Below are 24,023 nucleotides of genomic sequence, written 5' to 3'. Positions count from 1 at the left end.
GGTGTGCATATATACAGGTATATATTTGTCTTAGAGAATATATACATGCACACCACAGTATATATTTACATTGAAACAGGAGTACACGGCTCTACCAGCACTTGTTGGAGACAGCTGAACAGGTGTTAACTACCTACACTGTCACACTGCAGAAGCAATATTTTAATACTTTCCCAACCTATTTCCAACAACACATTGGGAAAGTGCACTGCAGCATTACCCAGAGACATCTATTGTTGTTCTGTTCTGGAAACACTGCTTCCCAAATTACTACATCTGCAGGCTACACGCTTTGACATGTACTTGTTTGCAGAAATCCTAACAGCAGACATCCAACCCAGGGATGGGAAGGATAAAGACTCAATTGAAAAGCAGTTCAAGTACTTTATATTGTTACTGTACAGCAGCAAATCCAGGCACTTAACACTATCAGCATTTTTATTCTTACCTGTTCTAGAACTATGGGTGAAAGCTTATCTTTGTTAAAATCAACAACAAAAGTTTCCACTGACCTCACTAGGATGGAACATCATCTTACATTCTAACTGTAAAATTAAAATGTGTGACAAAGTGCATATTTTAAAGGAACCATTCAGATATTTATAATAGCTTGACTGAATTTCAGAGTCAACATATGGTAAATTCTATGCAAGATAAAGGCACAATATTTACAGGTACTCTTTCTACTGCAGCTTTAAATTAGAAACTAAATAACCACTACAGTTGTTAGTTGTTTTTTTTAATAATTAAACTGTTGAGAATTATATCAGTAATCTTTCATAAAAAAGCAGATATGCTTGTGCATTTAGTACTCGTGATTCTGGAACCATCTGAACGTGGGCATCGCTAACATACACCCACTGTCCTGCTGATGCTCCCATGGCTTCTTTTAAACCTGAAATGCAACAGCGAAGGAAGTCACATTCGTTGTCTTTCACATCATCATCGAACAAAAGCAATGGATGTTTCAAAAAGCAATTAAAAAAATCACATTTCAAAAGCTGATCAGTGTGAAACTAACAGCACAGAAAAGACAAAATCAGTTCTAGTAATTACTGCATGGGAAGCCTCAGACTGAGGGAGACTTGTTCCAAGGATTATTTTAAAACACTGTGCTTGTGGGAAATGAGCTTCAAATGCAAAGTGATAATACCCAGGATAGACAAAGTGTGTGCTTGGTTCTTGCTCCCTTGTGAAGGGAAACAATACATACATTTAACATACTCTGATAACTCAACATTGTCTCTGCAAATCATTCACTAACAGGTTGTATCCTACAATCTTATTTCACTCTGCATGACCAAAGCATCAAAAAGAACTGGCATGCTCTTCGCCAAATAGCACGAGAAGCCTTACAAGAAAAGATATCTTGCTCCTCACATTTAATCGGAATATTCCAGATTTTTAAGCATTAAAAAATACCAATTCTTAATAGATGGGTAAGATGAGTAAAAATGTATATTAAAAAAAAAAAATTAAATTGTTGTGGATTCGATTCTTACAGTAGAAATACCAAATCTATCAAATATTTACAAATTAGAAGGCAGTGCTATGTACTGCTTTGACTAGGAAGAATAGGAGCATTTTCCACCAATTCTCTGTTTAATAACTGAACCAAAATTCTGTTGTTTACTCAGCTGTGTGTAGGTTTGATATAGAAGCAGGTCATGCATCATGTGTACCAGAAAAAACCAGAATTATTTGTAGGGCCCCAAAAATAACATTCTGAGCTAAAACAGTTCGAAATCTTAATGAAAAGAAGCTGGCTTTATTCGTAGGAAGGAAGGAAGTTCTGTTGTACATACCTAGAACGTTTTTTGTGGAGGAAATATGCTCCAGTAATTTCTTGGAGGGCGTTCTGACTTTCACATAAGCTGCGTAATGGCCACCTCTCATCGACCCACTGTGCTCCACTATTCCATAAAGGCTGTACAGCACTCTTGCACCATCTGTAACGTTCTGTATTCCCAGAAACACAGAAAACAACAACAAATTATTTCACAGTAAATATTACAAATATCTTCATTACCTTTCAACAGTATTACTTTAAAAAAACAGATCGACATCTACAGCATTTCCAGTGATGAAACACATCTATTAAAAATACTCATGAGTCTGTTAACTGAATTCAGTTGCCATGGAAGCAGCAGTATCTGTCCTTAACACCATTAGAGACACTAAAACCATCCGGGCAGCACAGCTTAAGCAGCATTAGTTAACATTCATACTACTCATTGATATGAATGGAATTTCAGTCAGCTAACATTCTGAGTACACTGCTTGAAAACACTGCCTGTAATTTCTATGGGAAAGGAAGAATAATCATCATCATCATCTTCATTATAATCAATCCAGTTAACTTGTGCTCAGGGAAATAGCAACTGTTAGAAGCACAATAAAAATTGAGATTGAAATGCATACCTTACAAGAAGCAGAACAAAATGGTGCTAGGTCTAAAATCAGTGGGAAATCCACGTGCCTATTTACTTTCCGTAGACTCAAACCAGCCTTTAACAAAGAGAAAAAAAGACTGTATGATAAATACTTTGACTAGGAAGCTTTTTAAAGCTGATATGTATTATCATGTTATTAAAACAAACCAAACCAAGAATCAGATTTGAACTTATTGAAACATTCTCCATTATGTCTTTAATATACTGCATGCTACACACAAGTATGACAGACACACAAAAGGTTTCCCTGGATACATCTGAATAGCTAAATGCACTCTGAAGGTATCAGAGATTTAAAAAACCACAAGCATGTTTCAGAACAGTCTTTCATTACAAAAAAGCAAACATTAAAATGCACAATGACACTTAAACAGTTGCTCATCCACCAGAACAGCAGAGGAATAGAAGAGGTTTGGGCATTTTACCTGGTGGAATCTTTTCAGATGGAGAATAAGAATAGCAGGAACCGAAGAAATCAGTAGCTGTTTCCGAGCATTCGTGTAGACACCTTCCATTTTCTTTTCTGTATTTATGAATATCACAAGAACTTGTGAAGTGAGGACAATCACACAGAACTTTTTTTTTTTTTTTAATTTCTGACAGAAGAACAGATTTATGTTGCAATGACTTTATACATGTGTATGTTTTCCAACAGAAATTTTGTGGAGTAACAGAAAAATACTTTCTCATTCTTCTTGTTTTCAATAGAAAAACCTACCAAGCCTGATCATTACTTTGATCTGCCTGACACAAATCAGACCAAAAACCAGAAGCACGTTCAGTACCTAGGGCACTGTGTACACTGAGATACAGCATCTGCTGCCATAATCCTACAGCTTTCCTATGGAAAGCATTTCACCTGAAATGAACAGACAATCACTGGGACAATAAATGCAAAGCTCAGGTCTCTTCATCCATGCCAAAGTCCTAGCCACTAAGCTAGAGATTACTTTTCCATTCTTCACTGAAAGCACACACTTTGTGCTTATCTTTGAGAAGGGTCTGAAGAGAGGAGGTCCGCTTCAGGATGCCTCCTAACCTGCTGCCCTGACCACACAGGATTGGCAGCTGTGGCCTATGCTGCAGTGGGAACTGAATGGGGGCTCTCACGGAAAGTAGCTCTGCTGTTAGCTACAGATTAAGAAGAGAACATGTCACCAGCACTTTTTTTTTCCCTGAAAAAATAATTAAGATGCTTGAAGTAAAATATTTCAACTGCAGAATAAATGCTAAATTACATCTACAGCTACGTTCTAATATTTGCATTTTCTGCTTAGCCACAAGGAGGAAGCCCATGGTGGAAAAATGAAACATCAGAGGTTGCACAGGTTTTGACAGAAAATTTTGTACAGTGATTCACAGAAATACAGAATGGCCTGGGGTTGGAAGGGACCTCAAAGATCATCAAGTTCCAACCCCCCTGCCACAGGAAGGCCCACCAACCTCCAGATCTAGTAGAGGACCAGGCTGCCCAGGGCCCAATCCAACCTGGTTGTGAAATGCTCACATATTAGCATGTTACCTGAGGAGTTGGATTTCTTCTGATACTTCTGTTTCCTTTCTGTGCAGCTCTCACACAAAAGCTTGTTGTTCCCCATTAACAGCTCTACAGAGGTAAATTGGTAAAGGCAGGACTGGACAGAACACTCCTTGGAGCTAGTTATATAGCTCTGGGAAAGCGTCTGAAAAGCGTTTTGAGGGTTTGAGGACAACGAGGACTTGTCTGCTGAGAACATGGAATTATTCGATAAACCTGGATCACCAAAGCTTGACTTTTCATCTTTGTTTATAGTATCACAGAAACTGAGTTTGGATATGGCACTGGAAATCTTCTCATCGTTACTGTCACTTGGTTTGGTGTGTGGCATTTTAACATTGATGTGGTTGACATGCAAAGCAGATGTGTTGCTGCATGAGCTAAAAGCTGTTTGCTTAGAAGCACTTTCACTTTCAGAGGCTTCACTGTCTGCATCAAAGCTGCTTTCAGAACGGCTGGCTTCCTTCTCGCTGCCCTCTGTCTGACTCCCATTCATGGCAGACTCCACAGTTGTGTCTTTGGAGTACAGCACACTAGAGCTATCTTCCAGTTCTGGCTTTTTGGATCTTTCCTGAATGATAACAGGGCTTCTTTCTTCTTCATTAGAGGAAGCTTTTCTGGCAAGCCTTCTCTCCTGGTTCAACTGATTCTGTAAATTACGGCATTTTAGTAGTACACAGGAGAAACAGAAAACATACCTGTGATCTAAAACAACTTTTAAGAGATGACAAATTCAAAGCAAATGAAATCTAGTATTTTATCTTCTCCATCTTTCACATGCTTAAGCTACTTGATCTCCTTAAGATCCGTTTAAACTAATATAGGATTAGAAACCTCCATACCAGTCAACTATGACCATTATACTTACTGTGAAATCAATACCTCCTACAATCACAGCGACAGCTGTGGATGGCACATGTGAAGCAGTATTCCTTTAATCTAACTTAAGCTTCTAAAAGGTTCTCATGTTTAAGCTGGCCTTCCACTAGAGGCCTTAGCTGATGAGCACCTACAGAAGAGAAGTCATTTCACCTTGCAAATACTTGTCTTAGAATTAAATAATCTCTAGCAATTTGTTTCTTTACTTGTATATTTTACTTTGTCTGAAGTTGATTTTTTTTTTGTACTGCAAGAAGAAAAAGCTTTGCTGTCAAAAAAAGACTACTATAGGTTTAGAAGTACTTTAAGCTGCCATAATCTGAAGTTATTTGCAATTCTTTCTTTAATTTGGCTTGTTTCCTAAAGAAATGAGCATTTTTCCTTCCATTGCCTTCCATAGACAGAACAAACAGAAAGTAAATTTCATGGTCTGCTTCCATAACAGGGAGGCTAAGTGGACAGAAATACCTTCTGCACACTTGGTCATGGGCCTAAGTAGCAGTAAGGATATAATTATAGACGTGACTTTATGTTTAGAATTTCCTACTATCTTTAGAATCACTGAATCACAGAACCGTTTGGGTTGGAAGGGATCTTAAAGACCATCCATTTTCAATCCCCTGCTATGGGCAGGGACATCACCACCATCAGGCTGCCCAGAGCCCCATCCCAGCCAGCCTTGAATGCCTCCAGGGATGGGGCACCAACAGCTTCTCTGGGCAGCCTGTGCCAGCACACCTCCTTCTGAGTGAAAAATGTCTTCCTTATATCCAATCTAAATTGACTCTTTCAGTTTTAAACTGTTGCCAGGTATATTCCAATTTAGTAGAGATGACTTCTGGACTGCCTTTGTTACCTATATATGTAAATCTTGAAGTTTCAGATCCCACTTTGAGTCACAGGTACCAACATATTGGGAACCACAGTTAAGTGCCTAACTTGAAGCCTTATAAGATCTTTATCTTAAGACTATTCCTTAAATATATTCACAAGGAATCTTCAACGGTTACTTAAGTTCATCCTTAAAGCTTAAAACTAAGTCCAAATGAAGTCAACATAAAAGGCAAATAATATTTATAAATATTTTTCCAAATAGGGCTTAAAATCACACTGAACACTACTTCGTAATTCAAGCCCTTAAACTTAAAAGCAAGTAGCATTGTTTAGCAAATTAGAGTAAAATCCAGATGACGAAGTCATTAAAACCCCCAAACACGACTGTCTGCTAGGACTACTTGTCTCTGCTGTGCTTACTTTCTTTGTAGAGAAGAGGGAGAGAAACTCGTCAGAAATTACTGATAGTGCTCAGCTCCCATAACTTTTAAAATCATGAAGCTCCTCGCTTCAGAAAGAAAACATAACAACCAATGTTCAGATACTCTGTTACCTGCACAAACACCCACTGGACACTTGGATTTTCACAAGCAAACTTACAGACCAATTAACAAAAGTCACAGAATATCAATAAATGCTAACTGAATTCAACACCGCTTGGTTTAGATTAGAAATTTTAATGCTTTATTACAACAAAATTCATTCAAAAGATGAATAAAGTCATGTCAAATACACGTCCAAAAACATGGGGGAACACAGAATCACTAATTAGACAGCCATCTCATGTATCACTTTATCAATTCTTACTGAAAGCAGAGTTGTTTCCTCCTTTATATTTTATTGTCTAGCCTAGTTTGTTGAATCCAAACTATATTTTATTTTCTTAATTTTGGATGCCATCCAGTAGTCACATTTTTATGCAACAGCGCTAACTTTATTACTCATTCTATTTTGGAATTTTCCATGTCTCCTCTAGTATAGAATCTATTTGTCCATAATCATATATGGAATATAAGGCTTACTAATAAAAAAAACAAACAAAAAAAAGAGTATTAATAAACACTGAAAGCCCTCCCCACTTCCATTAACAATGAAAGTGCACAATACTTACTACAGATTAATTTTAATCTGTAAAACAAACAGTTCTGTTCAGCTAGTGTATTTGCTTGCTGCCATCAGGAAGGACTGGACAGAGAGGCTGAACTGAACCGCTTGGGTTACTGAAGGCCAAATGCTCCATGGAAATCCCACTCTCAGCTTCCAAGAATCTCTGGAGTTGGTACTATTTTTGTTGTGCCTGTTGGCAGTTAATCCCTCTGATGGCTCTAGTACAGACCTGCCTGCCCTCTGAGCTAGTGTTACAATTCATGGCACTGCTGCCAGAAACAAATTAGGAGGACAACAAAAGGAAAGCTGGACAGAAAATCTAAACCAACACCAACTGAAATTAAAGTGCAGATCTTTTTTTTTCTTGCGAACACAATCCTGTAATTGAAAATCTAATGGTTCTCAATGACTATACTCTCTCACATTTCTAATAGTTAGCTAAATATTTTTCAACTAATCCACGTAGTTGACATACATCAATAGTTGACATCTGGGTAAACAAACAAACAATTGCAGGTGTCAATATTCCATCTCCTGTTGCCCTAGAAACTTCAGAACAAACTCAAAATGGCTGGCTAGTTAGGGTATTTAAGTTCTTACCTTATCTTTTGTTGAAGCATGTTTCTTGACAATTTTGGGCTGATTATTCAGTGTACTGATGGAAGAACAGGTATACTGTCCGAGATCTGCTTCATGCACACTTTTACTTTTATTTGTTCTTCCCAAAGGCACAGGTTTTGCAACCTAAGAAATTAGACAGGAATTTAGGAAAGGATATATGCCTATTTTTCATTCCTTTACGACACAGGAGTGATTAATGCAGGTGGGTTTGTTTTCTGTACATTAGAAAACAGTAACCTATGTTGCTATGAACCAAACTGGTGTTTGGAAACAAGTACATTTTATGAAGGACCAAATACTACATGAAATACTCCTTAAATGTATGTGAACATGCGAAGGGATGGGGAAGACCCACTCTCAATCCATCATCTTACTGCCAAATAAAAATTCCAAATCCCACACAAAAACTAAGTATATGTCCTCAAATGAATACGGCCCCTCTGCAGCTAACAAAGATATTCTGTAAACTACTTATGACAAAACACCAGAACAAATATTTTCTAAGTTTATCCATTTTCACTCCAACTCATACATCCTGTGCATCACAACCTTGCACTTCAGCTCCCTAGTTGCAAACCAGTAAGCTAGAATCTATCTTTTGGGACCTTCCTGAAGAATTTTATAATCAATTTATATGCTAAAAGTACTGTTAAACTAATCTCAGATCTATATACTGTAAATAACACTGTCATTCATCCTAATCAAAAAATGACTTTTTCTCTATAAATATGTATACAAAAATCACATAATGAGCAGACAATGTGCACACGTTTATAGACAAACGTGCATTTCTAGGTTTGAAATCAAAACTGTACGTATGCATACAGAAACATCTTCATAAAGCAATCCAGTGAAAACAACAGTTATCATGTATTCTGTATCTTACCCTCTCCTCTATTATAGGAAGTGAAAGATCAATGAAAGGTTCTTTTACTGTTGAAATCTTGAAGAAAAAGAGAAAAGGTACATTGAGTGCAAAGAACTACGCACAGGTTCAGCACATACCTTTTTTTTTTTCAAACCAAATTATTATCTGAAACTACACAACAAGCTAATCACTTACAAGCTGTATCAAACTACAATGAAGAACTTCCCACAAGCTTTTTTCCTATCTTTTAGAATTTTAAAATAGTTCTTATTTTCTTTCTAACACAGCATGGAATTCCAACACACAGACACAAAGGCAAGGCCATTCCTCTAGGCACAAGCCACACCTAGAAGCACTGTGATGCTCAGATTCTCTGAACTCCAGACAGATTTTCAACTCATGTGGGTCTCCTAGATGGATCACAACTTTATGGACAGCAGAAACAGCAAATCCAGTAGAATTCGGAAGAAAAACTAACTTTTATGCATTTCCTGAACCTGGACATTTCTGTGCAGGCACTGATCTTGTATGTTGTTCAGCAGCAAGAACTGGTTAATGGCAGTTAAGTGGCAAGCTGTAACCTGGCATTCACAGGGAAGATGATGTCAGGCTTATTGATTGCAGCCAACAGTTTTATTAGAATGTTCATATTGCAACACACACTGGGAATTATCAAAATAAAGCCAATTAGTGGGAAAAAGCAGTGCTTTTATTTTCAGCAAAATGCCTTATTGTCTGTTCTGCACTATTATTTTTTGCTCTATAAACCACATAAATTCTAAGCTGAAACTGGAAATATGACTTTCTGACTACAACATCCAGACCAAGCCTGTTTCTTAACCTCTCTCCCTTGCCATTCTCACATTCCTTCCAAAACTAATTTATCTTACCTCATAAAAGGCTGAAAAGAAAGCCTTTAAAAAGAACATCACAGTGTGTACGTAATTACTGAACACTGTTATACCTCTAGTTACTGCCATCGTTGCCCTTCTCTGATGTCTATGACCCTATCTTCCATCTGTGACACAAGGACCAGAGGCTCCTCTTAACAAAAAGCTTACGTTTATCCGTTGTGCGAGGGACTCAGCATGGTTTAAATTCCAGTAAAACAATAAATGAGGTTAGAACTGTCTTAACTGTGTTGACTTGCTGGCTGTTGAGCAATATTCAAACTAGGGTTCCTCTAGAGGCTGACTTTCCAGGAACAAGCACTAGTCAGAAAGATATTTGCCAACGCAAGCGAAGGAAAGCGACTGCTAAGCTTGTCCTCATACAGCTACCGCTAGCCAAGCCCTGAGTCCTGTGCAGGCAGAACATAAGAACCCAACAAAAATAAATGGTACGCACAAAACACAGACGATGCCTATTTGGTACACAGCTGAAGTTCTTCATTGATACTAGAAGCACATTGAAGTTTAATCTGCACATCACACACAGGGAAGTTTACCTGGCACTGCAGAACTGTGCTCAAGTATTCAGATTGATTGATTTACTTAATCTCTATAATATTAAATATAATGCTTTAAACCAAACCAAACACAAATGTAGTATTAAGTTTTAAAAAGTCATGCAAGTAAGATTTTTCTTTTCCAAAGTTAAGAAAATCATAAGGATAATGGAAAGCATTTATGATGAAATGTCAGTAATATTAATTATGAAAGGAATATGCTGTTCATTAGAGATATTATGTTAATTCTAAAAAACACAAAGAAAATAAAGTAATTTTAGCATTTCCCCACTCATACTAATTCAAAGCAAGTACTTCCCATTTTTCAGGTATATCCCAGAAGACTGGGCAGGAGGTTTCATATTTTAAGATAGGTAAGCATTTTAAGAATATCAAATAAAAACTGTAGTATAACACAGATAATTACAGAATTTGGAACCTCCAGACTTAAATTAGATGCAAAATGAAGCCCATTATTTGAAACCACTTTGAATTCAAATGATCCCTCTTCTTAGGTTTGCAGAGGATAATGCTTTAAGGAAGCGTAAGTAAGTTATTATTATAAATGAGAAACTGTCAATAGTCTTGCTTTTACAGACAAACAAGCAAGTATAAAATTGGCAATACAATTTTATACTTTCAAGACAACGTAATCAAACCAGTATGTGATCTATTCCACATCAAACCAAATTCCAAAATACCTACATTTTCACATTCCTCACACATGACAGTGCTAGTCAATTCACCAACAAAGATCCTATCTATGAAGTTCATCTTCACACCCTCTCTTCCATATGCTGAAAAAACATTGCCTTTTTTTAAATGTGAAAAATAACAGATCCAATGCCACACTATAAGTACAACAAAATTCTAAGATTTATTTTGAAAGCACAATTATTAAAGATATTCAAAAGTTTTTAAACACAACACAGTAACTAAGCCATCATATACTGTATTTCAGTATTTAAAAACATCTATTATTCAGTGATACAATTCTCTTCATATTCGCTTTCCCCACCTGCTATAACAAAATAATCATACAGTATCTCTCAAGAAGCCTTTAAATATAATCTCAGTTTTAATATATAGTATATACACAGTATTGTATTGCTTTGATAGACACTACAACAGCAGACAGGCTGTCAATTTTTCTAAACAGCCTTCAAAACTATAAAACTAAAAAAAAAAAAAAAAAAAGCCAATAGAAAACACAAAAAAAGAAAACAGAACGTAGTTCTATGTCTCAACTGTTGCAGATTTGGGAAGGCCAACGTTCAAAAGAGCTTCATCATTATTTAGACTTTAATTAAGCAAAAATTATTACATTTTTTGAATATACGTAAAAGAAAAATGATTTTAAACTTGTTAAAAAAAAAACACAAGCATTCTTTTGAAACAGCTTCCCACTTTGGTTTTGTAATCGTATTTCAAGCGATCACAGTATCAGCCACCTGATGGAAACAACTTTTGCTTATGTTAAGTGGCCTCTCTGAGCAATACAGTAACTGTGGCTATGTAACAAACAAACAGCAGGCTATTTAAGAAAGCAAAACTAGATTCTATACAACTTTACAGAAGGCATTACTAATACCGTGGAAACTTTTATTCTGGCTATAGTCTGTACGTAAGATGCTCTCTATACTTCAGATATGCGCTAGGGGGCACTAGAATAACACATAATAAAACATTTTAACACTACAGTACTTTCAGACTGCTGTTTGCTATAGTTAGCTTTGAAGAAAGCGGTATTTTAAAACTTCTACATTTTAAAAGTGATTCGATAAAGTGTTTCATACCTTTGACTTTTCTTCTAGTTTCTTCATCTGCTGTCTTAGTTGTTGGATTATTAAATGCTTTTAAGATACCAGTTTGTATACGCTGTAATGTAAAAGATAGCAATAGAATTAAAAAAAAAAATGAGCAAGTACTTACAGTGTAAACGTTCTAAACACAATTAATATATGATTAAAAGAAGCATAACTTATTACTGTTATTCATTAACACTGTCAAAGCTAAACAAGCTTATTAGCTTCAGTATGTAACCATTTCAAAATTTCCTCCCCACAAAAAGGAGCAGCTGTAGAGGCTATCAACAAACAATAAGATTGTCAGTGAAAAAATGCTTTTCATTTCTTCCACAGTTGGGGGAAAAAACCAACACCATACTGCCAGAAAAATGGTCTATTACCCATCGACTGGGATACAAAATACTTAAAGGCAGCTAAGGGCAGCTAAGAGCCTTTCAAATGCCAGTCTTCTGTGACTTTCTTCAGCCATTTATTACTTCTGTTTATTTTCTAACGCTGTACATTTCAAAAGATATGTCAGAAAATCTTCAAACATACACAGAACTTTCTATGAATTCATATAAAATTCAGCAATGCTATTAAAAATTAATATTAAATAATTATTTAAATTAATATTATTAATTTTATTTATTATTATAATATATATTATAATATTATATTTTATATTATAAAAATTAATATTAAAATTTAAAAATAATTAAATTAATTATTAAAAAAGATCCCAGAAAGTTACACTTTTTAAACAAGAATCAGAAAGAAATATATCCTTATTTGTGAGCAGTGGTTGCAGCTTGAAATAGGGAAGTCTTCCCCTATATTTCTCAATTTGTAACTGGGATAAAGAGGTATTTTTATGAGTCATTTGGATGTGTATGCTGCTAGCACGTGCTCATATGAAATGTGCTTCTGCCCATCCTGTGATGAGCTGTGAAGAAGGAAGGCGAGGACTGTGCTGACTCCACCACCAGAGAACACTGCAGCTTGCCGAATCCTGGTTTTCCTCTCCTGGTAAACATACTTGTTTTCCAATCCAGAAACTCCACTAACAGCTTCCCATGTCAGGGCGCAAATGACATTTACAATGAAACATGGTATCGAAGTCACAACTAGAGAGCAAAGCACCCTTCTACGAACAAATGGTGGTACCAACCGTTCCACGAGTAACACAAAACCTGTGCACCAGCAGAAAAAAGCTAACAAATAACTTGTGTTTGCAGACAGCAAAGTGCACTTTCAAGCCATCGATTACAGCGTGACGATGGCAGGCAGCCTCAGAGGTCTGGTTTCCAGTTCAGGCACCCATCAGGGTAAGTCATACTCCTACCTTATGAGTATGTGACCTGGCTTGTGAATTAACTCCCGCTGCCCCAAGCTCAGCTTTGTTCATCTTAAAGCCAACAATATACTAAAAGGGCTAATCAATAGATAATTCACAAAGTTGAACACCACAAATGGGTCTAGGGCCATAAGCAACTCTTTTGTTGGGATTAGTGCGTTGAACCATTTATTTAGGTCAAAGAAAAACACAGTCTTTGAATGGGCAGGGTGCTGCCGACAATGGCAGCAGACATTAATCAATTAGCAGCAGGGTTCAGCTACTTTGGGCCCTGGTGTGAAACAATCTCCAGCCCACATTGCTGGGTACGCTGGTCAGGATGTAATTTTTATCGTCATATCGACAGCCTTTTATCTTAAAAACCCACTTGTGTACACACATACACTAATGGGGACAGGAAAAAGTTCAACACTGCTCTGAGAAGGCTGTTTCGTGAAACAGGAAAACAGATAAAAGGCAAAAGTAGAATGTGAATTGTGGGAGCTATATAAGTTCTTGTAACTCATGTCATGCTTTGTACTATACACATCTCTCCTCAGAGCCCTGGCAGTCAACGCAAGACTCCCAGCAGGGGCACCGGCCAGCCTGCAGCACTCAGCCAGGCCTCTGGCAGGTGGAGCACAGAGCATAGGCTGTCACCTATGCATGCCTCTGTTGGAGCACAGCGTTACAAGCAGTGCCCAGGAGAACAGGCAGTTGCTGGACACACTTCTGGCTCTGGTGGCAGGCAGCATGCTGGGAGCCTTCCCCAGCAGCGGGTTGGGAGGCGTGGGGCTGGGCAGCGGGCAGCTGCAGAGTTCCCAGGGCTGACAATGCCGCTCCCTACTGGCACAGAGCAGAACGGGCCCTGACCCGCTCTGTTTGTCACACAATCTACAGACTCCAGATACAAGATGAAAAAAAAAAAGACAGAGCTTTCACTAGTCGTGACCCGTGGCGAGCAGCCCGAGGTGATGGAGTCAGTGTTTGCTGTAACGCACCACTGCAGGCAAACAGGGGTGTAATTGCAGAAAGGGTGGGACCAGCCCTTATGTGCCCAGTGCTGAGGGTGGCAGACGTGCTCTGCTGCCTAAAAGGTCATTTAAATTCGCAGCGTGTCCCCTTACCCTTTCATGGTAGCTTCAATAGCTGTCCAGCTCTAACAGATGACTCAATAGACAACCGAAAACACACGTTATTGTAATGATGGCACACTCACTGATGGGCCAAGAGACTGATGGCAGGGGAAAGAGCGGTGACTAGAGAAGCAGCTTAGTGGCTGCAATGGTCTTGCTTCTGGCAAATCCATGACTGTGAAGCAAATATACTTTCCATCTTTTATTACATGAAAATCAACAAACAGCAGCAAGAGTTTCCCTCTACTGTAAAAGCACAGCTACTGCTCTTACTGAATAGGAAAAGCAGCAGCAGTCACCTGCTTCTGCAGCGTGCCTATACTGACACACCATCCTGTAACCGTGACAATGTCAACAGTCGGGTCTTATACCCTGCAGTTCAGTTCTGCTTATTATTAAGTACACTGATGTCAGGGTTCATTCAGTGTTACTCTAGTGTCACAAACTGGGCTCTGTTACAGCTTTATATTTTGTTTCCAGAAGAACTCAACTTAGGATCGTTACATTCCCTGCGTTATGAAATGAGAGGGAAGAGAAGCACACTGGTCAGTACAATGTTTAAGGACCTTCCTTTGACTAGACTCAGAGAAGGTTATTTACCACAATATCATCTGAAAGGAAGGTTCCAAGACTAAGGCAGATGAAATCAGATACAATCAAAATAGTTCAAGCAAGCAAAAAACCACTATCTTGTATCCAACAATGCAGGAGGTAGAAACAATGAAGGGAAAGAAACATGAAAAAAGATACAGGGGGAACATTTTTCATTTACTACAACTAGTTATATACTTAACATACTCAGACGTAGATTTTAATAGAACATAGCATGTTATTTATAAAATAAGTAGTTCTTAACACCTTCTTAAGATAAAGGAAACTCTGCAAGATTTCATTTTTGTTCTACTTTTTTCAGTGAAATAGGCCTCTATGAAAATTGTGGGCTGACTCACTTCTTGGAGCTGCTAATTTCTGTCCCAAGGCTTATCCTCACAGGCGTTTTTCCTGAATCCTCAGAAGGGGCTTTTTTGTTCTTTTCTTTCTTAATAAATGAAGAACAATTCACACTCCCAAAGTCATCATGATCTACTTGCCACACTCTTTCTATTGCTCAGCGAAACTTCCATCCCAATCAGCAATTTTAAGATACCAACATGAACACGATTGTATCATCTTCCTAAAAAGCCATTATTTTTCTCAAGATAACAAAAACAGCCACACCTTCTTTATAAAGGACATCTTTAAAACATGAAGAACAATGGAAACACAAAGAATACTGAGGAATAACAATTAGGTTACAGTACAGGCAAGTATTTCTTGACTTTTTTAAAAACACACACAAAGGTGTTACCTTTGTTTCTTCAATCCTCATTGCATCCAGCAAATAGTGCAGAAGTTCTTGGCTGTCCTGCTGCTGGAATCCCTTAAATCGAGGGGCCCTGCAACAGAAGCAGTAAGGAATTTATAGTTACACTGAGAGACAATATCTATGCTAGGTTCTTGTTGGATGCTGAGGTACAAACGGATGCAATCTGTACTGGACCTAATGGGACACTCCAGCTATCTCATGCAACTCACATCACAGCAGATGTGCATGAAGTCTGTGTACAGCAAAACAGAAGCAGCCTGATAATCTAAATTGGAAGATTACCTTGAAATCTAAGAGAAGTTACAAGGTTGCACACAGACAAGCAAAATGCACAGGTCAGAATCCAAATAAAAATAAATCTTAACTTCTTAAACAAAAGTATCTATAGCCATCTCTTCAGATCAGCTCCAAGCCAGCCACTCTATTAATCTGCAGCTTACGCTCCCTGCGTAAGAGTTAGCTGCTCTTATATCATCAGGTAAGTGTTTCTCTTATATTTGCTTCACATAAGTTTTCACAAGGACCTTTTAACATCATGAACCACATGCCATGGTAATCATACCACAGCCACATTCAAACTCCTGTTCTATAGTCTAATAAACTGCAATACTTAATATCTGAAGCTTGCATTAAAATGTACAGCATGACTAGGAGCAAATAAAGCATAGCTTCAGACCTAAAATGGAAAAAGCCTGACATTGACGGGACAATCTCTTCAAAGTTTTTGATTGACACAATACATTTGAGTCCAGGTACCAAAAATTATTGGGTCTGCTAAAGCAGGCAATAAACCAGTGTACACACCTGATAATTTTCCCCAGAGCTGCTTAAAGAATTGTATACCCAACTAGTTTTGAGAGAAAAAAAAAACAAAACAACACTGAACAGATGACAGAGGTTCAAAATGCACCACTCTACACTAATTCAAAGGAACCTTCCTAAGCATCCATCCAAGTGTATCAGGAATTTTGCTCCCACTGCATACTGAACACAAAAGCATCACAAATTCTAGATCTTTTGCAATTCCTGAGTGCACCAAAGAAGTTATACGTACAAATCATGGAAGATCATGAAGAATCTAAAGTATTACTGTCATTTATTAACACTGCTGTATTTCCTATCACTCACAGTTTCCTTTATTAATCGGAATAGCTGGCATTAAAATGAAAATCATGATACAAAGCTGTTTATCTTCCCGTTAATCAAGTTTAGAAAATGAGATACATTCCTCTAGTACTTCACAAGCTTTGGTAAAACCCCTTAAAGCCCATTCCCATGCTGCCCCTGTAAGCATGGATGGCACACGTGCTAGCCCTGAGCCCACCAGAATTGGTTCCTGCAGGGCAGCTCCTTGTGGCCACCCCCCAGCACAGCAGCAAACAGCCTCTCAGGCCGAGCATTTGCAGGGCTCACAGCAGAAGGCTGCAGGGCTCCAACTCTCCAGCTGTCCTGCGATCTTGTCTGTGGGGTGCATGACAGCACTTTTTGTATAACTGTGCTACAGCCCTCCTTCCCACACTGTAGCTGGACAAAATGAAGATCGCTTTGTTTTGGAAATCCCCACTAGCTATAATGTATTAGAGCTGCAATCAATGAAGACACTGCTTTTTCCATAAATAGTAACACCACTAGCTTTTGGATTGACGATACTGAGTGTCTGAAATGTCCAGATCACAAGCCCACCTTCTACAATAATACAAGCTTACTATTCAGGTTAAACAGAGAAAATAAATCATCTTAAAAAAGATGAACTTCAGTATGTTTCATCTCCAGAAACTAAAAGTCTGGACAGAAAGAATCTACATGCCCCAGAAAACATACATCTGGTGCTGCCCTTGTTCCCTCAGCCTCCCCTGTCCTTGGAGCAGTTTGTCCTCCTCGATGGTGCCTGGCACCAGCACCAAGAGAGGCCAGCCAGCTTGCCAGTCAGCCCAAGGACGCAAAAGGAACACTGGCACTTGCCCATTATTTACTGCTGCACTTCACTATGCCGGACACATGGAAACTGAAGACTACACAGCAAAGGCAATTCCAGTAAAAAAAGACCACCAGCAGCATCCACATGGCTCTCATAAAGCAAAAGAGAAAAAGCATCTGTTTCAAACTCTACTAACACACCAGTCAACTGCACTGGGGTGATGTTCTGCCTGTTTGTGACACAGGCATTCAGTAGTCTACATCACCAGTATTCAAAACTGCTGATTCCTTGTGTACTGCTCACAGTATTTAAATACACTGTAAGTACCATAATTTGCAGGTATTGATTACATAAACATTATACAACACACTTATGAGTATGGGAATAGATACTTCAGATGTTACCTGTACTGAGACAACAATAGTTTCTCAAAGCAATTTGGATCTCTAGCTTCTTGCAATCCCTCGTGAAACTGCGCAAATATTCCACATAAATAATCTGTTATTTACATTAACAATGATTTATTGGCCAAAACACGCCTGTCTTTCCAAACTAGTTACTCCTCAGATTTTTAATTAAAGTCTTGGATTGATTCATCTAAAATGGGATTTGAAAGTGTTTTTTTTCCTCTGTTTTATTTCCAGTAATGCCACCAAATGGCAGCTGCGTCCCTTGCTGCACAGTAAGATGTGTAGGCTGAGCCACGTGCTAAAAATCTTCCAAAATCTAGCACAGGAGACAACTGGCTGCGCAGAGCTCAAGCAGGAATTTTAACAAACTGGCAGAGGGGACTGAAAAACCAACCACATACTCGGTTATTCAATTTTATGAAATGCATCTCGAGCCAGTTTTCACGTTCAGCCCCAGATTGCATGCTCTGACTAACGAGTGCACTGAGCTGTAAATATCTATCTGCATTTTCTCAACACACAGTAATCTTTCTTGCCCAGCCATGCTCTTTAGCTGTCCTAGGATTCCTGCAGATGAGGCTTCTTTCCTACTTACACGATACAGATACCCAGGTTGGCTTTGGAAAATTCGTGCTCGTGAGTAGCAGAAATTAAAGGCTACCATATGAAAAAGCATCAGACTTGCAACGTGCCTACAGTAGTAAAATTAAATCTAGGCAAGATGTCATGTTAGGATGTAGCAGTCTGAGGCTCCATGCAGTACAGTGATAGAAGGGTCCAAGTCCTGAGTCGCTCCCTGTAAGCGCGATGTAAGCACGGTAACTGGAGAAGGAGCTAAGGTGGCTAGGAATCTAAGGTCAGTGCCTAAAATTAAGTGCAATAAATCTGGTCTTGCACACGCAAAACAACATGTTCATGTTTACAAAAAGCACGTCTGTATATGATCTGCGTTTTGAGAGAAGGCTGATAACACTCATAATTAAAATGACTTAAGGACACTGCTTTATGAAAAGGTTTACAGAAAAACTGGACACAGCAAAGCAGGTATATTTTTAAAGCTATGTATTTTTGCATGTGCAGGTCAACCTAAACATTTAATTCCAAATTTTTCAAAAATATCACTAAATTCAAACTTGAAGTACTCCTCCTAAGAAGTGAAACACTTTGGACTAACACTATTAAAATGCAGCCTTTTGCTGCTATTCACATCAAATGTTTTATTTCCAATTAATTTGATTATTAAAGCAAAACATTCCAAAAAGCACTAAACCTTTGTATTGAATCCAAGAAAACACTCAATTTGCATTACAAAAATTAAATGAGATATTAACTTGCACACATATTTAGAGGAACATGCATACATTTTAACTTTTCAATTGCCTACAACAGTTTTCTCATTGCTTCTTTCATTAAATAGCCAGAAAGCAATGAATCTTTTTTTAAAAACCCTTTTGTAGAGATCAGTGCAAGTCTGACAAGCCTGGTTATACACATTGTTATTATTTCTTTTATTTATAAGAAATGTCTTCTTTTCCTGACACAGTGAAAATTAAAAGGCATATTCAGCATATCTCCTCCAACATATCCATATTAATAGCTCCTGTATATAGTGACAGAATAAATTACTGCGCTGACACAAACTAGATCTTTATACTAATAGGATTTTTTTTTTGGTCACAGAAGCACAGCCACGGGGCTACAAAACATAGCAAAGGAAGAGACAGATATATATCTGCTTGATAAAGAAGCAGTGAAAAACTCCATCACACCTACAGAAGAGCTTTTGTTGGTGTTTTTAATTGTAGGAACACATCACAAAGTTAATCTTACAATGCAAAGTAAAAAAAAAAAAAAAAAAAAAAAAAAGCCACACAAATGCCTTTTATTATTGTTTACAGTTTACAGCATAACCTGCCACAGAGAAACACCAGATAATATTCACTTCTGATTAAAAGTATTTTCCTCAATGATATTTGAAGGCAAAATAGTCTATCTGTATATTCCATTCAGTTTTATTAGTGCAAGGTGAAAGGAAAAAAATGAACCCAACTACAGCTGTTTTCAATGGAGCAGCACTAGTTAATCTTTCATTTTATTAGCACACAGTGCATCTGTAATGGGCAAGATTATTTACATTCTCTGTGCTTGTACTGAATCCTCATCCAGCCTTACATAAATCTACATGCTTGGATTTTAATGGGGACAGGATGATGGGAATGTAAGTGACACTTTAAATGTCAGAGAAAGTGATTGCGAAGAAGCTATGAAGATAGAATTATATTCTATAAAATATTGAATATATATTAAATATATATAAAATAAGAATATATATTCTATAAAATATTGAAGAGTCCTTCATTTTGACTGAAAAGTGATGTCATTATTAGTACTGACATATAGCTAATTGGTCATTAGTGTCTGCTGAATTCTACATAACATGTATAATTCTAAATATCCGATGTTCCATAGAACAACATTTCAGGCTAGTAAATTTGTTTTCAGAAGGAGGCCACAAAATAAAAACAACAAGAAGTGTAAGGGAGGGGATTTGATATGACATAATGCATTTACTGGAAAACTCCTACATTTATAAACTAGTATTCGGGAGGAAAAAGGAATTAATCCATGCTGATACATAGAAATCTGACAACTAAAAGATGTGCACTCTTGTCTCCTTGAAAATATGCTTCAAGCAAGATCCTTGGCAAAAGTGGGGGACTTTAAGATGGTTGGTTGAGTTGACCGCTCACAGATGTGCTGACATATGGAAGCCAGTGCCAATGCGATACAACCTGTTGTACAGTGTCAGCAGTATAATGACAGAACAGGTTGAACTCCTGCTAATGGCCATAAGTGCTGAAGGACAACTGTGACATCCACATACATGCTACTTAGCTATCCTCTCACTACTCATCTGGAGACAAGTTACAACTGCTTGTCACTTACCAAAATATTTTTCATGATGATCTAACTTCCTGTAACATTTTTAGTAACAAAAACTACACCATAACATACATAGCTAAAGGAAACTAAAGTCCTCTAAATATTTATACTTTCAATTCTTATTTTCTATTTGCTAAGGGAAATTAAGTTATTATCTCAGATCCAACACAGAGTTGCAAACATTCAGCATGAGGTGCTGCACAGGAAAAAAAACACAGGCTTGGCACATGTAACCCAGATAAAAAACAAGAGATGTGCCTGTCCCATCTTGATGGCATGGACATGATTTAGCTCTCATTCTGATGTACTGCATGACTTGCTTCATCTTTTCCTGCCTTACATTCCCCTCAAAGGAAATGCGGTATCATTCCGTTACTACAGTGTACCAAGAACTCTAATGTATGAGCAAAAAGCCCTTTTTACAGCTATCTTTGAATGGAGGGAATAGCTGACATGCCAGAACAGATCCATTTCCCACTTAACCACCACAGAGAAAATACAGTTCCTCTTCCTAAGTAATGGAAATTTCTTTTCCTTTTCTGCAGAAATTTCTTCTTGTCTACCAGCTGGTAGCCAAGTAAATGCCTCTGTACACAAGGTCCGTGCATAAAGTTATAAGACCTTACAGAAAAGTTCCCTTTATATGAACATCCCCTTCTTCTTTCTTTCTTTAATTACTGATATTTTTAATAGCATTCCATGATAGCAAATTGTACAGGTTAGTTATATAGAACGTCAAAAAATAATTTAAAAAACACCTAAAAAAAACAACCAACCAAACAAACAAAAAACCCACAGACTTTTTTTTTTCCCCCTCTGGCTCCAAATCTGCTGCCTTCCATTTTCATGCAGCTCCTTGAACTCTTATGAGGGCAGTTAAATACGTATTGCTAATTTATCTTCTATCATCCATTGTGTTCTCTTGCGGTAACATTTTTAAATTTCCTCTTCTGTCTGATCTCCTGATATTTAAGTCCCTCTTCACTTGAAGTGTTGCTATTTTTGTCACCTCTCCATAGAGCTCTGGAAGGGCTTTATCTTGCAATGTTCTGTTCTGGTTAACACGGATGTTCCAGCTGCAGATACACCTAAGGAAATTATTCTTTTCCCTCTTCACTGTATCTACAATCAGTGCCTACTTAGCTCATCAAGACCTCACAAGAAACAAACACTTCTCCTGTCCAAAACGCTGCACAGCTCTTCCTCCTGAATGGAAGAAGCAAACCCGAAACTGAAGAGCAAAAGCAGATGAATCCTACCAATGCACACGATTTACTTATGCAATTAGTCTATGCTGCAGTCATAAACCTCATCCATGTTCTCTTGTGTTCAGAAATTGTGGAAATCAACAGACTGTACTGAAAGTGTGCAATCTCTCACATTCTGCTGCAGGAGGCGATGCAGACTCCTCTGCCAGGGAGGGTCCTCTGTCGGAGAGACCCAGAACATGAGGCAGCACTATCAGCAGGGAACACAATGGTAAAACTGGGACCAGAAGTCATTCTTCACTACTGGTCAAGAAGACACAAACCTGGTGTTCTGCTGCTACTGCCTTTAAAGGGCAAAAGTCAAATAGTCAAAATTAGTAAGTTGGACATCTTTTTTTAAGAAAAATTTTTCTCTACAACAGTATTAAAAGAAAAGTATCAAAAAGATTTATAGCTAGTAAGTCTCCTTTTCTTCACTTCTTAAGTTTGGTACAAAATTACCTGTTTCTTCTGAGCAGAAATGCTCAGAAGTGACAAATGTGGAATGCGCCAAACATTTTTAGCCTTCTCTCCAAAACTAATCAACAGTCCTGAATGCCTATGATCTCAGCTCTGTCAGCTCCATACAAACCTCTACCATGAGTTCTACCTTCTGTGCATGAGAAGGAATGATTAATACTCATCAGGAAAAACAAGTAACTAAAAACTAAACTTCGTGCGTGGATTTAGTCATCACCAATAAAATCTCTGTTAAGAAAATATTTTCCCAGTGTTAATGCAGCAATATAGTACCATAGTACCATAAATAACTATTTAATTTGAAGCAGCTTTTCTAACATTATATAACTCCTATTTGGACTATTAATTTATATACTGCAAGATTTACTCGCTACACAAATCTACGCTTTCATCCACCAGCAGAAGTACCTATTGATAACAAATAAGGGAAATAAAATGTATGTCCTCTTAATACATAAACGTTGCATTAGTCACTAAGTCTCCAGATAAGTCAGAAGTCTGCAATCCTAATATTCAGAATAGTGGAAAACAAACAGAAGGGCCCTGTAGCTATGTTCGCAATCTGTCCTAGCAAAACATCTGACAGCTGCAACACTAACAGAATTAACAGTGGAAGAATTAGTACCAGACGCTAAACAGTTGCTATAGAAAGACTCATCCATCTCTCTTCTTCTTCCTCTCTTCTTCAACCTGGCTACCCCACCACTTGACAAAATTAACACTCAGTATCATTTTTTCCCTTTGTTATTTAAAAAAAAATGCACCATAAATACCCTTTCATACACAAGATGATGAACTTCACTCTGCGATCTCCCTAGACTCTTAAAGATGCAGCTTGCAGCTGAAAGAACTATGTCCCCAGATCTCTTCTTTTGAGCAGAAAATACACGTACACTTGCAGAGTGTTCCCACTTACGGGCTCTAGGATTCCACTCAGTGTCATTACAGGGCTGTCAAGTGAACAAGGCAGCATCTGCTCCCTTTCTTTACAAGCTCCCTGTCCACACCTAGCCTCATTTCTAAGTGACTTCACCTGTTCCTTTATGTTCTTCCTTCCTTCCCTGCTTCTTTGCTCTTTTCCCACTGAGCACATCTCAAATGATTTGAGTAAGGATATCTAACTCAAGTGCTAGCATTCAAACTCATCCTGGAACAGCTGAAGCAGACAAACTCTTGAAATCCTACAAGGACAAGTGCTCCCCTCCCCAAAAAAATAAAAAAAGCAACTCTGGAAATCAAATTCAGAAGTTCTTCAGGAATTGAATTGCAAATGAAGGCAAGTGTCATGTGTTAAACTATACAGCTTCTATATCTCTTCTATCTCTCTACTATATCTAAAAGGGAGCTGCAGAAGGGGACCAATTATTTAGTAAGTTGTGATAGAACAAGGGGAAATGTTTTCAAGCTTAGAGAGAGTAGATTTTGGTTAGATAGAAGGAAAAAGTATTTTACAGTGAGGGCAGTGAGGCACTGGCACAGGTCCCAGAGATGTGGTTGATGATTCACCCCTTGATACTTCCAGTGAGGGCTCAGGCCCTGAGCAACCTGGTCTAGCTGCGGTGTTCCTGTTCATTGCAGGGGAGCTGGACAAGATGGCCTTCAAAGATCCCTTTCAACTCCATGGATTCTATGATTCTATCCCTCATCAATTGAT

The 24,023-nt window shown here is 38.0% G+C and overlaps 1 protein-coding gene across 1 annotated transcript in view; it reads right to left on the bottom strand.

Moving 5' to 3' along the window:
- Positions 1-761: 761 nt before the first annotated feature.
- Positions 762-24,023, bottom strand: part of USP45 (ubiquitin specific peptidase 45) — a gene marked incomplete at both ends in the record, with an annotated part of 42,215 nt that continues 18,953 nt past the window's right edge. The window contains 10 exons of the mRNA XM_079550096.1: positions 762-895; positions 1,806-1,959; positions 2,422-2,508; positions 2,879-2,976; positions 3,976-4,639; positions 7,411-7,554; positions 8,318-8,374; positions 10,452-10,543; positions 11,543-11,624; positions 15,354-15,441. Of these exons, the coding sequence (XP_079406222.1) occupies positions 762-895; positions 1,806-1,959; positions 2,422-2,508; positions 2,879-2,976; positions 3,976-4,639; positions 7,411-7,554; positions 8,318-8,374; positions 10,452-10,543; positions 11,543-11,624; positions 15,354-15,441 (1,600 nt within the window). The remainder of the gene's footprint in view (positions 896-1,805; positions 1,960-2,421; positions 2,509-2,878; positions 2,977-3,975; positions 4,640-7,410; positions 7,555-8,317; positions 8,375-10,451; positions 10,544-11,542; positions 11,625-15,353; positions 15,442-24,023) is intronic.

This window comes from Tetrao urogallus, assembly GCF_951394365.1.
Source record: "Tetrao urogallus genome assembly, chromosome: 2".
Classification (NCBI taxonomy): domain Eukaryota; kingdom Metazoa; phylum Chordata; class Aves; order Galliformes; family Phasianidae; genus Tetrao; species Tetrao urogallus.
The sequence above is the reverse complement of the archived record's forward strand: the minus strand, read 5'-3'. Positions and strand labels throughout refer to the sequence as shown.